The sequence below is a fragment of the Pezoporus occidentalis genome, unplaced genomic scaffold (genome assembly GCF_034315485.1).
Source record: "Pezoporus occidentalis ecotype Australia unplaced genomic scaffold, CSIRO_AGI_Poc_V1 ctg45, whole genome shotgun sequence".
NCBI lineage: Eukaryota > Metazoa > Chordata > Aves > Psittaciformes > Psittacidae > Pezoporus > Pezoporus occidentalis.
This window is the reverse complement of record NW_026915780.1, coordinates 4,439,149-4,456,911: the sequence shown is the minus strand read 5'-3', so window position 1 is coordinate 4,456,911 and position 17,763 is coordinate 4,439,149. Positions and strand designations below refer to the sequence as shown.

The 17,763-nt window shown below is 38.9% G+C and overlaps 1 protein-coding gene across 2 annotated transcripts in view; it reads right to left on the bottom strand.

Annotated features, from left to right (window-relative positions):
* Positions 1-406: 406 nt before the first annotated feature.
* CPXM2 (carboxypeptidase X, M14 family member 2) overlaps positions 407-17,763 on the bottom strand; it is an 80,607-nt gene continuing 63,250 nt past the window's right edge. For both annotated transcript variants that reach the window (XM_062635209.1, XM_062635210.1), the window contains 6 exons: positions 16,972-17,168; positions 16,001-16,180; positions 14,764-15,061; positions 10,376-10,515; positions 9,771-9,870; positions 407-4,308 (listed from right to left, as the gene is read on the bottom strand). In XM_062635209.1, coding sequence (XP_062491193.1) covers positions 4,055-4,308; positions 9,771-9,870; positions 10,376-10,515; positions 14,764-15,061; positions 16,001-16,180; positions 16,972-17,168 — 1,169 coding nt within the window. In that variant the 3' untranslated portion in view covers positions 407-4,054. The remainder of the gene's footprint in view (positions 4,309-9,770; positions 9,871-10,375; positions 10,516-14,763; positions 15,062-16,000; positions 16,181-16,971; positions 17,169-17,763) is intronic.

Sequence of the window (17,763 nt, the reverse complement as noted above, 5' to 3'; positions counted from 1 at the left end):
TGCCAATTTTTAAAGGTTAATCATAGAATCATAGAATGGTTTGGGTTGGAAGAGGCAGTAAAGCTCATCCAGTTCCAACCTTCTACCATGGACAGGGACACCTTCCACTAAACCAGGTCGCCAAAGCCCATCAAATCTGGCCTTGACCACTCTAGGGGATGCCACTTTTACTCTATTTCAAGCTAACGCATCTCTGTTCTGGTGCTTTTCGCAAAGGTCAGCCACCTACCACACCGTGATAAAAGAGTGAATCTGACTATAAAACTTTGTCACTAACTGCCGAAGTCCACACTTTGGAAGGTGTCCCAGATTCACTGAAAATAATGAGCTGAAGACAGAGGAAAAAAACACAACTATACACGGGTAAAAGAAAAGAAAGTAGTTGGTGACAGAAAATGAAAGTATGTGAGAGGCTTAAGATATCTATTTAATTTCTTCACCAGCATAGTCAACAACTTCATTTACATTCAATTTTATCAGTGTGTTTTACCCACAGAGGTCAAAATCCTGGTAAAAGCAATACTCAGATACCTTTAACAGTCTTCTGGTGCCAATAGATTAAATTTGGGTTAGAGATTACCAAGATGCTCTACACTTACACCAACGTGTGTAAATGGAAATAGTTTTAGTAGATACAGTTTTATTGGCTTCAACATTCCCAAGCTGATTTACAGATAGCAAGATCTTTGAGAGGTTATCTTCTTGTAACTACTAAAATGGATGAGAAAAACTGAGATACAGGGTGATGAAGATTATCATAATTAAACAGATAAAAATTAATAACTGGATAGCATGGCATGGGTAGTCAAGGAGAAGCCAGCAACTCCCACTGTTTTTTATGATTGTCAGGGCTCTGCATGGGAGCAGATGACTGATGGTTGGTATTATCAAGAAGAGTAGAATGTGTCCTGTTTTAACCTTTTATTTGTTTAACCTTTAAGGTGTAGGTGAGATTGTGCAGCTGAATTTCTTATTACTGGAAGAGATTGTGTTTTTTATTCTTTCCTATCAGGGATGGTCAAAATTCAGCAAATTCTTCATGTAAGCAGCTATTAAAATGGGTCTGTAATTATAAAAGGATCATATCCATCCTCAAATCTTATCTCCTGCTGTTTCTGCAGGGTTGCTCATTTTCCTACAACACTGAAAGGAGAAGAGATTAAAAGCACAAAATTAATAAAAAAAAACTATTCAAATACATGGAAAAGGTAAATAAATAGAAAACATTGGTACCAGATTTAATATATTGTTGTTGGGATCTATTTAAAGGTTAAATAGCTGTACTAGGTATTACAAAGAAATTAAACATTTTTAACTCCCAAGTGCATAACCAGAGCACTAAATAAGGCACACATTTGTTCAGTATTGTTATACTCAGGGCAGGCATACGCATCTTATCTCAATATAAAACATTGATATACCTGAAGTTCCCAGTAAAATTCCTTTGAACTTGAGTGTTTCCCAGTGTAAAGGTGCCGGACTGTCAAAAAATAATTGCAGAGACAAGTACACTTGACAACTATTAGGCCATTTATTTAGCAATGCCTGGGCTAAAATGGAGTAAGGTCACCTGCATGAGTCATAGTTCTGCTGTGCCAAAGTATGTGTAAGCACTAGCCGTGGCCAGTAAAGAGCACCGAGCCTTCAGCATCTGATGTTACTGAGGTCTTCAACCAGAGTTCATCTAATTTAGCCAATAGACATCAAAGAATTTCCCATCAAATCCACTTGTTGCTATCAAATAAAACAAAACAACTTCTCATGGAGACAACCTCATACCTGAGAACAAAGCATAGGGACCTCTAGGTTTGTAAATTAAATCTCAAACCAGTCTGGAACAAGGTAGAAAGAACTCGCCTGTCAGGAATAAGATAGCGGTTTGTACCCTCAATCTGATTATCAGAGTGATTTAAATTTGTCTAGTTAGTTCCTTGTTTGCCTGTGCATGCCAATCACCCCATTAACTGAGTAGCCATGGGAGGGAAGAAGCCACCTCAGAAACTCAGCCTATAATACAAAAAATCATGTATGACCCTGATCTATTGTGGTGATAATAAAATCCACATATGCCAATGAACAAGCCAAATGCTAACAAATTGTCTACTGTCGTTACTCCTTATTCCAAAATCATTTCCCATCACTGCCTGCACATGACATCATTAATCCTTCCCAGCTGCCAAAAAAAGCCCCTTCTCACCAAGTTGCTGTTATATTTCCTATACAAAGACATATGGTGTATAGAATGCTGTAAGGGTGGTAAACAAAATGAAATAAGTAAAATATAATTCCAGATGTTAACGTAATGACTGGATTATTTGCTTACCTCTATTACTTAATTTAAATGATGCTGACTGGGAGCTGGAATCCCATAATTTCAGTTATAGAAAATTACATCTGCACTCTTTATTTTATTTGAGCCCTTGCTGCCAAATACATTGCTCTTGTTTAAGAGCATCTGCAGAAAAAACATGGGCTGGAATTGTCTAAGAAATTTAAGAACAAAACTATCTATGATTATATTATTCATTCTGTAATCTTTTTCCTTTTATGTGTTTACAAGATCCATTGACGAGAAAAAAAAGATTTAATAGAGATGGCACATGGTATTTTTACAGTAAGCTTTTTACTTGCATTGTATTTTTCCTCTGTTTTTAATGACACTTTGAATGTGTTTTCCAAGAATCAGATCAAATAGGAAACTATAATAGCAATTAAAATGCTTTAAACAATTTTATTTGGAAATGTATGCCACAGTCTTTCTACCAAGCATATGAAGAGATGTTTACTTAGCCCTAGAATTTTGACTGGCTAAAATCGTGCATCTGGCCTTTCATTTGGTATAATAAAGGTCATAACTTTGAAGTTAATGGAGCAAAATTGATTTTCACCAGCTGATACTTTGTGTTTATTTAGTTCTTTCCCAGATCTGAACTGCATATTTCCTGAACCTTGATTCTGTCCTGCTGTATAATTTTGTTACTCAAAAGCCAATAATAAAGCCCAAATCCTGCTCCCATAGAGTTGTAAGGCCAGAAAAGCAGGAGCAGCTGGAGTGGCAAGATGAGCAGAGCACGCAGAGGAATAGAAAATCCTCTCCATCTCAGGGAAGTCAGTGACACAAAGTGTGCATGAGCACAGAAGAACTGAGGCAGGCCAAAAATCAAGGCAAAATATATCAGTGGATTTTTGAACTCTGCACATACCCATGACCAAGCCTGTCCTCTCATACACTATATGACCAGCTGTATTGACAAGAAAGGCTTTGTTTCAAGTCCCTTTCCCAGGTTAGAGAAGGGGTGCCATGCCACATTGCTGAAGTGGTCCTCATCCCATGCCCTTTTTTTTTTACTTTTAATTAAGTGAGTAAAAACTCAGCCTTAAAATCCAGATAAGAAAAAAAAACATTTGTGGCCTTAAACTCTGGAACCACAAAACATCCTTAAATATAAACAACCCAAGCAGGAAATCTAAACTGGGTTATTTGCATCAGTTTTTTTCTCCCAAGTATTATGGTGCTTGCCAAAAGGTGGAAATTCAGGGAAAAGGGAATTGAAATTTTGACACAAATTTTAATGATATTCAATAGAAGTTGTCTCCTTTTCTCTCACATGAGAACAAAACGTAAAGAGTGTAAAATCCTTTCTGAAAGGCAAAAATATACCAATTTTATACTTTAGAAACAACGTTTTACAGTTTTTCATTCAAAACAACACTTCTTTATAAGTCTCTCTTTTCTATTTTAAAGAAAACAGATTTACAAAGGATTAAATAACCCAATAAGCAAAAAAAAAAAATCATTCCAGGTTAACTCAAAACATCTTTCTACATTCGTCCTGCCTCTCTCCCCAGCCCAGGGCTTATTTTGGTTCAACTTGAATTTTGTTTCTTATTTTTTTCCAACTGAACTCCCCCATTATTCATCCAGCTCCACTAACAGAAAAGCCTCGTGCAGAGAAATATGTATGAAAGAGGAGCTATGTAACTCTCACTACGACTAGAGCCAGGCTGATAGAAGCAGAGCTCATGGATGCTGTGGTTCTGCCTGGGCTGAGGTCTATCGCTGCTGCCGCCACTGCCGAGCCCTTTGCCTGAGCCGCCGGATGGACAGGCTGACCGGCTGCTTCCCAAACTTCTTCATGATCTCCTTGATTCTTGCCAGGTTGGTTTTGGAGATGGTGAAATCGCACTGGGTAGCTCCCATGTCGTAGCCGACTTCGCAGGTCTTGGTGGCGGTGGTGTAGCCCTCAGCCTTCACGGCCACCACGTATTCCCCTGGGTTGAGAAGGCGCCAGTAGTCCCCATCGGCTCCTGGTAGGAAAAGAGATGGCTTTCAGGACAGCATTGAGGAAGGTGCTGTTTATGGGAATACAGAAATACCTGCGTATTGACGACACCACAAGCAACAACCCTGCATCCTCTCACCAGGAGGGTGTCAGTGATGCTGTCCCCCATCACACATAGCGTTCTTCGTCCTGCCAACTGTACAGGAAAACCCACCTCAAAAGTTTTCCAAATGATGAAAAATGACAATGGACTTCGATTTTTCTTAAGACTTTTGTCAGATGAAGTCAAAAACATCTTGAGGCAAAGGGTCACCTTGCTGGTGATTCCCAAGGGGGTAAAAAAGATCTTTCCCACACTAATTCTGCTGAAGGAATCAGTGAGGTACCCATATCACTCTCATGAACCTGGCCCGACCGCCTTGACACACATGTTTTGATACTATTTAGTATGCAAAGCATATGAATGCATAATATCAACTCAGAGATCTGAGCATCCTCCTCTATAAAATCTTACACTGAGTTTTACTACACTGATTTTCCTACAGAGCATAATTCATCAAGGTACTTAATCACTTGCTTACCTGTAAGCCCATGAACAGCAATAACCCTAATCAACTAAAGTAGTCAGGGACAAAGCAAGATATATCTTAACACGTCATTGAATCAGGACTTTGATTACTCCTTTCTTCCTTATAAATGGTCTCAAATTACCCATACATACATAAGAATGGCTTTAGACCTCTTTTTAAGTATTATTTTAAATAGCAAATATGATTAGCTGTGGACTGAAAAAGGTGAAACACTAATATCTAAAGTCAGTTTTGTACTCTCTCTTGGGAAAACCAACTGTGAAAGAAAGTGCATATTCAAATGTGCAATTCTATATATAAACAAAAATGCACCATCTCTTGATGAGGAGGAGATATTTTAGTACTAATGCGAACTGGCAGCTTTGGGTTTCTTGCAATGCAGTGTGTTGCAAAAACCTAACTATGGTTTACATAAAGATATTATATTTAGGAAAAGAGCAGACTAACCTCTATGCAAAAAAAAATGGATTTTAAGTGAAGGGTTGGTAAAATAAAAATCATGTTTGCAACCTGCAAGTGTTAATAAAAGAGCATTACCAACTATATCCCGATATTGCAGTCTCTGAACACAAGCATAGCAGCTTGCTTAGGTTTTTCTTTCAGCCCATTTGACCCCACTTGGGGTGATGACGAAGATCCAGATTTTCTACTTCTCAGGGCTCAAGCATTTTTAAGAGGAGCTCTCTAAAAAGCTTTCTATTCAGCTCTCTCTTAACTATTGGGTCCACTGGCACCTTAACCAAAGGACAAAACATAAAGCTGTCCAGGTTTATTGAATTTATCCCAAAGGACTCATCCATAGCTGTAAATGCTCTGGCGATACTACAGGGCTGGCAAAAGGCTACGGATCACCCAGTGTGTGGCCGTGAATGCATCCCTGCTCAGAGGCCGGCTTTGGCCCCTGGTGTTCAAAACTGACCCACATTTTCTGACACATTTAACAAGCGCTTCACCACAGCCCCACACAAGGCCAGAAAAAAAGCAACACATTCACATATCACTGATAAATTACTACAAAGCTGAATATTAAGCTGTTAGCAGGATGCCTTTTACCTCCTTTCCATTTACAAGTAAGCAGCCATTAGCATTTCTGGCAGCTGTCATTGCCCAGAATTTAATACCAGGCTTAAAGGTCTTTTTTTTTTAAAATCAGATTAAATGCAGTAAATAAAAAATTTCAGAGCAGATGGCAAGAGAAAAACAATTAAAAATACAGATAAATGTAGTAAATAATAGGTTTGCTAAAAGAATAGGCTCCAGTGGGAGCAGGTTGGAGGTAGACTACATCTATCTCCATCTATTGGGTCAGGAAAAGAATTGCCATGTCTGCTTGGATAAAATAAAAATGCATAAAAATATGATTATAATATTATTATAACTCAAATATGCCAGGTGAGTCCATAAACCTGTCAATTAAGAGGAACACTCCGAGTGTGGAAGGACAGACCTTTGTTACAGTTGTCATGTTTACACTTAGATGTACCCAATTTCACTAATGTAAATACCTTATAAAAATCTATCCTAATGCTCTGTTACCTGCAAAAGACTCTCCAAGAAACCTAGCCATAGTACTGCACACCCAATGCATGTAACATCTAAACCTTAACTTTACTGAACAGGCAGCCATGAATGAGGATGGAGTTATGAGAATTATGCTTGTCTTAGGGTAATGTTATTAAATATTACTAAACACTTATTCAAAATCTTTGGGTTTTGTTAGATAATATAAACAGGGGAAGTTTAGACTGGATATAAGGATGAAATTCTTTCCTGTTAGGGTGGTGAGGCACTGGAATGGGCTGCCCAGGGAGGTTGTGAATGCTCCATCCCTGTGTTCATGGCAGTGTTCAAGACCAGGTTGGACAAGGCCTTGGGTGCCATGGTTTAGTGTGAGGGGTCCCTGCCCATGGCAGGGGGGTTGGAACTAGATGATCTTAAGGTCCTTTCCAACCCTAACTATTCTATGATTCTATGAAATAATACGAAACATCAAAATATTGATAAAAATTTATCTGCACACTATGTGAAATTATATTAAATATGCTTTATTATTATAAATTGTGGAAAAAATATATTTTAAGAATATATATAATAAAACTATATGTATTATGTAATTACGCAAAGAAAAGATCACACAGAAATGTGCATCTGTATTTGAACTCTGTTCACCAGAAAGAAACTATATATTTCTTCATCAAGATTTGCTGTGAGATTCCCAAAATGCAATTACAGGAAGCAGCACACAAAACTGCCTTTGCACCATGAGGAAAGAGGTGTTCAGGTGCATTTGTTCATCTGACTGATGAATTCTTTTCCAAAGGTTATCTTACAAAGCACAGTTCACATCTAATCGCAACAACATGTAATCACCCAAACTTAACCAATAGTTACATCTGCATCAACAGAAAATGCAATAATTTTCCACAAAGCTCTTACTTCAGAATCAAAATCACTTAGGCTATTAATACTGTCAGCTTAGTGTCAGCAACCCTCTCTTCCCATATAATGTATCATACATCCAAGAAAAAGTAAAAATAAAGAGTGCTTTCCATGCAGTTTTTGTCCATGGGATGAAGCAGAGAAATTTTCTCAAACAAGTAAATGTTCTTAGAGGACCTTTACAGATAACTCTTGTCTGGCTCTACAGGGTAGTCGACCATGTTAATGTATCAAAGAAACAGTAGATAGCAGCTTAGCTCACTTTAAAAAAACCTTACATGAATAGAAATAGCAGCCATAATTTTTCTCCTGCTTGGCCTATTTTTACATCAAGGCAACACAGAGGTTCAAATGGATACATTTTTCAATTTAAAAGGTATAAATGAAAGCAGACCGCTGACAATTCGCCTTCTTTCACTGGAGTTATACATGTCATTTTAGCTTTTTGCCTCCAACATAAATTCTCTAGTTTCAAAGACTAATGAGACATAGAAGTTTCGAAGACTAATGAGACATACATTGTTATCTGTGTAATATAAAACAAAATAGACCTTTTATGTTCCCATCTACAAAGTGATTTGCAAACAGTGTCAGCTTAAATGTCTCATTAAAAAGAAAAATTAAAAAGAATAAGTACTTCTATTTTTACTAACAAGCACAGATGGCTTTGAGCCATAGGAGCTCAGCTCAAAGTCTAGATGTAAATAGCTGCAAGATTTTGCCAGTGTTATGAGGTGGATTTGGGGATCTTGCACATTTATTACACATGTCATTGGGTCTCCTTTCTGTATGCATGTTTGCTGTCTTGAAACTGTTGGTTTTTCTTCCATGCGGCAATCCAACGTACTGAAAGCTGGAGGTTAATCCCCTCTTGCATTTACTCAGCCTCAACCAGAGGCATATATTAATTTTGTTAACAGGGTAATACAAACTACAATTTATGGCAGTCTTTCAAGACCGCCAAGACTTCCACAATGAGGAAAAACAACTGATTACTTTAATTCCTGCTAATATTTCCCAGTGGTCCCATTTGGAAATATTTAAGGCAGAATCATAATTGCCTAATTAACTATCTGTCATTCAGTGTTTTCTCTTACAGCAGAGACAGATTAGCACTGAGATAAAGTTAATCATAAACTAAGTTAGATATTCCAAGTTTTATTATTGGCTCAGATAATTTACTGTAGCAAACATTAAAGATTTGGAAGTCTCTTATCTAAAGCTCTATGATAGTCCATAACCTGAAATCAATAATTTACCTGTCAAAGCGTCATGTACTGTACTTCAGTGGCAAAGCACATGGAAGTGGCAGCAAATGAAAGGCCCAGTATGCCAGTCAGATATATAAATGATATAAAACTAGTGTTCCTCTTTCTAACATTGAGTCAAACCTGGACTATCCAACAAGATTTCTCTGATTAGTTACCATGATGTTATTCTTCCATAAAAGTCCACAGAAAGTTGTTAACCTGTTGCAACCAGCACTTTGAGTGCCATCACTAAAGACTCCTGCTGACATCTTTCACTATTTTTCTTCATTCTTCCTTCTTTGCTGTACCTCTGATGACTGGGTGTATTAAATCACAGTACGCAGACAAAATGAGTACTGGGCTCTGTCCCAGCCACCGCCTCTCAATAGCAATTTTCAGGTATTACTATTAATCTTGTAATTGGCTAGTGTCTATTTAAAGCAGCTCTCTATTTAGTGCCATATCTACTTTCCAAGCTATTAAATAGGCTTAGAGTTTGCTCTGAGTATACATACCTGTGTCTGGGTGTAGATCAAAACTGTGCTAACATGACAAATAGCATTTTTTTAAACTATGCACACTTTGGGCCGAAATTCACCTGCGCAAAGCAGTGTTTCTGCTGAGCCCCATTAAACGACCTTTTATACAGCTGTGATGTTTTACAGGGTACTTTAGGTTGTGAAACTCCTCTTTCCCTGCAATAGCTCTTTCTCCTCTGGACACAGCTCTAAATCACGTCTCCAATACATTCAGAGTCCTATAACTGCTAACAGCTAGAGGAATGCTTTTCACTCAGCAAGGCCTTATATACACTCTTGGTTTTCAGGGCTACAATTACTCTGATTTGCACTACCTTTACATGAGAAAAGGAGCAATAAGAGTGATATGGACTCAGCCTTTCTCGGGCTATTGATTTTTGGCAGATAAAAGGCTATTTTCTCAATACTTTAAGAGGTGGAAAGAGGAAGAGGGCTAGAGAAGAAAGCCACAGTTTGGTTCTTGTCTATGCAGCTGCTTCATGGGAAGAAATGGCTCTGCCCTTATGCAAACTCTGTCCTATTGCCACTCCTTCTGCAACGTTCTCCTTGGACCAAATATTATCTGCTGGCTTTTCTCAGAAAAGAGTTCAAAGTTCAATGAGGTTCTGCATTTTGTTTAAAAACCATAAATCTGTTCATTTGCACTGATGTTTTGAGTTTTTTTTTTACCTGTGCGAATGTCATGGTTAACGCCTTCTACTGAAATAACAGCATTTGGGATTCCCTTTCCATGCGCATCTTTTACTATGCCTTTGATGCCCCGATGAACCTAGTGAAAGAACAGACAAGAAATATTGCACAGCAACAATCACTGCTATTGTTAAAAAGAGTTGGGACATATAATTCCATATGTCAATTACATATATTATGGTTTATACAGTTTTGAAGTATCCTTACTAACCCAGAATATAACCCTTTCAGGCATTAGCTACTTGTGAATCAGCTTACAAATTCTGGTAGGATTCCCAAGATATCAAATTCAAGAGGTAGATAAAACAAGCAGATAAAGCAGCAGACATAAGGGTTTTTCTGGAAGTCCTTTGTAGCAAGCTTTTCACTCACATCAAGTTTTAACAAGCTTCATTGTCTTATTCTCCTAGGTCAAAACAGCCTGGCTGAAGTGATACACTAATACTGCTTGTAGGTAAGGTTTCCAACACAAACATCAATAATCATGCAATTAGCTGTGTAAGAAAAATATCAGAAACCTCAAACTCCCTTTCATTCTGAAAGGAGTCATCAAATTACTCAGAAGTTACTCGTCTGTCAAATACCTGTTCCATAAAAACAATCAGGGACTCGCGGTTGTTTTCCCATTCTTCAGGCAGCTCGCTCTCATGGGGATACTTGTCACAGCCAACGTAGATGGACAGCTCAAAGCAGTTTGTGTGCAGATAACTGAAGTCATTTATGCCTGTCAGTGGGGGGTATAAACCAAATTATTTTATATCTTCTTTTAATCTATTGATCAGACCCGATTTCTTTATGCAAAGTAATCTAACTTATTTAAACACAAACATAGCTGACTTAGACTGCATACATGATGTCAGGGCAAAAGATTTTTAGAAATGCTACATCTCCTGTATCAAAGCATCAGAATAACATCAGAGCTATATATGTGAAAAAAAAGAAGACTTTCTAAAGACAGTATCCCATCAATACACTCAAACCAGAATATATTACACCATGACAACATGGGGCACTGTGTCACCCCAGCACCACATCCCCAATTCCTTTGCCACAAAGAATGGCGTCCTTCTGCCATCACAAAACTTAAAGGAAATAGAAATTTAGCAGAAAACAAATGAACAAACAAATTAAAGTCATTCCAGACAAAGTTTCTATGATATTCTTCACTATGATGGTGATGAGACATTGGAATAGACTGCCCAGAGAAGCTGTGGCTGCCCCATCCATGGCAGAGTTCAAGGCCAGGTTGTATGGGGCTTGGAGCAATCTGTTCTAGTTGAAGGTGTCCCTGCCTGTGGTAGGGGGTTGAAACCAGATGAGCTTTAGGGTCCGTTCCAACACAAACCATTCAGTGATTCTATTGATGAACTTGTGAGTACAAATGCCATCGCTCTGAACATCCCCCTCCCTTCCTCTTTCTTCCCCCAGCTTTATGTGCTGAGCTATGCATATCCTATATGGTGTGAGATATCCCTTAGGTCAGTTGGAGTCAGCTGTCCTGACTGTATCCCCCAACTCCTTGAGCACACCCAGCCTCCTCACTGGTGGGGTGAAGAACAGAGAAGTCCTTGACTCTCTGCAAGCACTGCTCAGCAATAACTCCTTGTGATCAACACTTTTTAGAGCGCAATTCCAAACCATAGCCTCATACCAGCTACTGTGAAGAAACTTCACGGCAGCCCAGCCAAAACCAGCACACCATATTATGGCTTTGTAGAGGACTGGAGTTGCACTATTGTGCTGCAACAGGGATTTCCATGAGAAGTATGTCCTAATCAAAACCCAGGAATCGCAATGCCTCTGACCTCTGAGGAGCTGCAGTTTAAGTCTACGTTACAGAAAGCACTGTGACCTTTGCAAAGGTCCTGGGCACTTAAGGTACTCTGCCTTTAGACACAGATCTCAAACATTTCCATTCTCAGGTTTCTCTCCCATTTCTCACAATTATTTTTCCCTTGGGAAATTCCATTTATTAGTTCTCCACAATCACACAGATAATGTAAGTATATGAACACCAGAGGAATAAATGATGTGAGATTCATTTCCTATTCCACCTGCATTTCTAATAAAAATATATTTTAAAACGTTTACTTATGATCACAAAATGTATTTTAAATGTCAAAGATTAGCAGCAAATGCATTCACCAAGTGGTTCTGATTGAAAAGCGTTAAAAAAACCCTAGTCCTATCCAGTTACCATAGTGCAGTAGTCAGGTATTTAACGAGCCCTCAGTGCCTTCTGGATAAGGAGCAAGAGGATTGTATAATGCAGATGTTAAGTTGTTCAGTTTTGTGGATGAGGAAAGCCTAAATATCAGACAGTGGCATATGCTACTCTGTATAAACATGCTTCCTCTCTGTTTGAGAAACAGATATGATTATTTTCCCCTCACATAATGTATCACATCCTGATTAATCTGTTGTGAAATGTTTTGCAGTACACAGTAATTGCTCAGTTTAAATACATGTATTTAAGAAAACGGCTTTACATTGCCAAGAGTAACTCTGTGAAGTGTCTGAACACGCAAATACAGCCTTGAAAACACTGGAAATAGAATGAATTTCATCTGTTCTTTGTCTTTGTGCAGAAACGTTAATGTAAAATTGCTAAGAACTCGCATTGATTGATGTCCAAAATACGTGCAGGAAATAGCATGGCTGGGTTTCAAAGTAACACAGAGGTGTTCGTGCAAGATATCTGTGGTGCAAAGACTTCTCTAGGGACTGTCTGGTGCTGAAAAGGAATTAGAAAAATCCCTTATAAGTTTTCCCATGTCATCAGCAATGAAAAGTTTATGTGCATGACCACTGCAAGGCCAGGTAGCAGGTGGATGAGGAGAAGATGGGTGGCTTCAAGCTGTGGCACAGCAAGAAGGTGCCACCCAACCAAAGGGCATTCTACAAGCAGCATAGTGGTGTGCCACCTTTGGCTCAGACATTAAGCAAGCAGAGGCTTAGCAGAAGAAAGTGCTACACGTTGATCTGAAAGGTAAAGAAATAGTAGAAGTGGAGCAATAAAACTACATCTGTATAGTCATGGAATTACAGTGAAAAAAATATAGCTTAAATTTGTCTTCAAATCTGGAATCCTATTTGGGCAACCCATTCCAGTGCCTCAACACCCTTACAGTAAAGAATTTCTTCCTTATATCCAATCTAAATGTCCCTTGTTTAAGTTTTAACCTGTTACCCCTTATCCTATCAGTACACTACATATATATAGACATATATATATGTATGCATATATATGTATATACCTGCAATACAAATCACTCTCCTACATTTGTCTAAGTAGACAAGAAGTCTAAAACTATCTTGCAGGTTGGAGGCTGAGTTCAAATGGAAACCACATCTTTTGAGGTTTAAGTCTGGAATCCAAGGTGTAAAGAACTGAAAGTAAAAGCAACATTCCAGCATTTTTCTCACAGACAATCTTGGAAGTCTTACAGTAACGTAAGAGAGCAGGATGTAAAGTATATTGAGAAACATCATAAATCAATATAACAAATCAGATGAACATAATCCAATATACAGTTGTTAGTAAGAAATCAAGATACTACTGAGCATCTATATTGTACATCATTACTTATTGAAACAGTCTGGCAGCTGTTAGTGACATGGCCAATGTCATCTTTTCTGGATCAATTCACAATCATGTTTCTTATAAAGGGAAATTAAACTTATAAATGAGATAATTGAGCAGTCAAGCTAGCATGCAGAGAGGGTATTTTGGGAATTAGCAGAAAGCTGTAGAAATGCATTGTCAGGCATTGGCATTGTGATCTAAGAGTTCAATCTTTCCCCGCAAATTCACCCAACATGTTTTAACCTCCTGAAGAAATATTTGGGAAGTTAATTCCTGGCTCTAGTCTTTAAAGACTGGCCAGGACTAACTTTACAGGGGCCAACATAAGAGCCATAAAAGCCATATCCAAAATTTAGAGATGTTTATGCAGTGAAATTACCTGCAAGTTACAAACACGAGCCAGTTCCAATAAAACCTGGTCTGCACAGACGCACACTTGCATCTGTTTGCCATTACTGCTGCAGTTATTCTCGTCCAAGTGATGGGAGATGCACATCATTTCTTAATTTCATAGAATATGTCGTCTAACTGATGGGTTTATATAAAACAGAGGTTTTGAGCAGGACTGTGACGAATCAACAAAGTGCCTGATTTTGAGGCTGCTTGGAGTGTTCACCCATACAGATAACTATGCCTACCTATGCTGCTAAAAATGTGCTTCTAATTGGGCTTTCCTAAAAACTGATGCTTTGTCTGCAGTGCAGGAGACAGCTCTTCCTTCATGCTCCTTAACAGGGTGACAGGCTTGGGCATATGGTGAATAATTCAGCCTGTACTTTATTCTGGCAGAAGCAATGCCAGAAGCAATGGAGCCCATGCAAAGTTTAAGTGTAAGGGCGTCCACATTGTGTAAAAATTGGAAAGCAGCTTTTTGTGGCATGTTTTTACAATTTGGGTTGAATCTGTGGCTGAGTTCAGCAAGCAGGAGGCTGAAATCATCATTTTCTCATCTGAGGACCACTGGAATGTCTCAGTGGAGTCAATGCTATTGCTCTGACACTGGTTACACCTTTCATGTCCAGCAGCAGTTTTCTGTTGGCATCTCCCAAGATGGCAAATGCTGACAGGTTTCCCCCACTGGTGGGTTTGGGGTGGGTTGGTTTTCTCCTAGCAAACCCCCTTGAATGTACAAAATCTGTAAAACTAATGTATTGCACGTGCTCGTTTGGAAACCTCAGCTGTAAATGAAATTGGTTCCCAGGTATCAGTGACACAGTTTCCTTCAATACTGATACTTGATGAAATAAAGTAAACAGACTTTCAGGTAGGGCAATATTCCTCTTAGGACAAATTTTACCACCATTGCCTCTGCAACATACATCAGGCAGTGATGGCATTATCCTATTTAGCAAGGTAATGCTAATTGCTGTTTCTATAGGCGCTTACTTCCAGCCACGGTATGCCAGGATGCTCCATTAACAGTGCCATCTTCCTTTTGGAAATCCTCTGTGTGACACGCTCTCCTCCTCGCATCTGTCATCAGCCGATGTGTGGAGGCATAGGAATATGCAAGCCAACGAAAGACATGGTCATCTGGGGTAGGTGTGTAATCCTGGGTTTTCCACATGGATCTCACCATGTCATAGGGGTATGCCACCACAAGCTCCCCTCCCTGCAAATTGCCACCCAGCACAAAAGGAATTTTTTCCATCCATGCTATTATTGCCCTTGTCTCCACTGCCACCTGGGAGGAAAAGAAACAGCAGCTTTGATTCAAGCTCTGATATTGGATAATCTCCTATCAAAGGTAGACCAGATGCAGGAGACCTGCTGTAAGTTCCTTAGCTTAGAGTGAGCAGTCAGTACAAGAGATGTGTCCAAGGAGAAAGGCTTCCTAAAATTATGGTGGATGCCAGCCTTGCCCTGGAAATCTCTGATATAAAAGCTATCAAAGCCTTAATATTGGTAATTTATGCAGCAGGAACACTTATGTAGAGTAAGGTCAAGAGCAGCAACCAACAGTGATCAGATCCTGGCACTTCTCCACCCTGCTCTCAGCTGAAATCAGTTTTCAAAGTAAGGGTTTTTTAAACCAGAAATATTTCTAAAGCCCACAGAACCGCAATAGCTCCCCTCAAGCTTGGGGAATTTCAGCCACTATAAATAGTTGCCATTATGTTTAAAAGGCCATGCAAAAATAAGTTAAGTTTTTAGCATTACAATTCAATAAATGACTTTAGCCTAAGCCACTGCATTGGTTTTGTGTATGCCTCAGCAGTTACTCTGTTATTTCAGACAAGAATACATTTCAAATAAGAACAAATAAGAAACCCCCAAGAGACTTCTTTATGGCTACTGAGTTTGCAAAGAGCTCAACTGTGCTGCAAAACTAAGGAGAAGCCTGGTTCACAGCCTTGAGTCGTCCAGGTTCTCACAACACCAGGGGGGAAAGAAAATCCTCCAGGAAGCAGTTTCCTTCCCATTCTAACTGCCTGTAAAATATGGAGGTGAATAATACTTTCATGGTGCACTTTTGTTTCCATTGACTAATGAGGAAGCCTAGGCAAGTAGTTTAGATCATGTATGTAGCTTCACCTGCAAGTTATTGATTTACTGAGAAACATAAAGCTCAGTCTTTCAACATGCCCCAAACTTTGTGCTCCCTCTCTCTGGCCTTACTCACGGTGGCATTTTCAGACAGGTACCAGTCAGGGATAGGGATGTGATGGTTTGGAACTTTTCTTTTACTCTTCTTCTGATCCTCTGACTCCCAGAGCAAAGAGTTTAAATCAGGGAAATTATTGTTGATATCAATGCCGTCCTGAGTCCATCGTCCTAAAGACCAGCCCCCTAATTCTGAACCCTTAGATAAAAGAAAGGAACAAGGGGAAAACAATGTAAAAATTCATTTAAGAATACAAAAACATGTGAGCGCTCAGCAAAGTGTTTGGGGATGTTTCAGAGAAAATCCTATACAGAGAAATGGAAGGATTAATTAATTAACTGAAATGAGTAATTGACTTATTTTGATTTTGTATGAAACTTTGTATAAAGTGAAACAAAACCCATGACAAATTACTTGGGGTTAGCCTAAATGTTGTGGTTTTTATTTCAGACTGATTTTCCACTGGGTGGCAATGGAGATAGCATATATTCCCTTCCATGGTTGTGAGTGGGACTTCTGTATTCCAGTCTTCTACAGACTGCCTTGGGAGATTTTCCAGTGCATTCGACCAGCCCCTGCAACTTTTCCTCCTGGTGCCTGTCTTCTTCCAGACTGAATTATTATGATGCCCAACACATTGTGCTCTCCTTAAAAACACACTATTAAGTTTCAGCTGTGGAGGAATGCAAATTTTCATGTGCTTAGCTTGGTTTCTCATGAGAAACAGACTGCATGAATTTTCCATTTTCCATAACAGTGTTCCCATTGATCTATACACCTCAGTATGGTTTGTCCTGGCATTCATTGTGATCATCCTTTCCATATACACCTTGTTACCCAATGTCACACAGCTTTCTTTTTCCTGTTTCAGTGGTTTATGTTTGATGTGTTTAATCACTTCTTAATTTTGTTTGCTTCTAAAATATGATCTTTGAAAAAGAAAACAATGACAACAGGAGCACATTTCATTCATCAAATAATCATATTACCGCTTTATATGCCTTGTCATATCCATCTGGATTGACTGAGGGCAGGAGGTGGATTCTGGTATCCTCAATTAGATGTACAATGCGTGGGTTCCCAGCCAGGTACTCCTGGCACATAAACTGCATTAGCAAAAGGATTAGCTCACGTCCAAGCACTTCATTCCCATGAGCTCCTGCAATGTACCGGAATTCTGGTTCACCTGTTGAAAACACATGGAGAAGTGTAGACAAAGCAGGAAATCAAGCATCTAACCGGACTTCATTGATGACAATCAGCAACATTTCACTGATAGAGAACTGGAGAAATGTATTAACTGAAGAAATGATAGATGACCATATAACTTTGCAGAAACAAGTGATTATTTGTTGCTGTTTTAGAAGAAGACTTATATATCAGTGATACCTACGGCCAATTTGTAAACCCTTCAAAGACCACTTTCCATTCTTAATTACATTCACAGTTTCTCCATTTTACAGGTAGATTTTAAATGTTTTGATAGCCTAAAAATAGCACGAATATTACACTGCCAGTAGTTCTTTGGGACAGAGATCAAGACTCTTAAAAGATAACAGCCAGTAACCGCACATAATTGATCTCTAACTTCACACATCCCTTTTCCTTCACTAATAATGCGACAATACTTGCACTCAACTACAAAATAATTCAGATGTGATTAGGACTAATACCAGCTGTTAAGAAAAAAACCCTATATTTTAGCTGTCCTTTGTATGAATAACACACCCAAACATCAACAGGAGAGACCCTAACTGCCCAAGCTATGGCTTGTGGCTGGA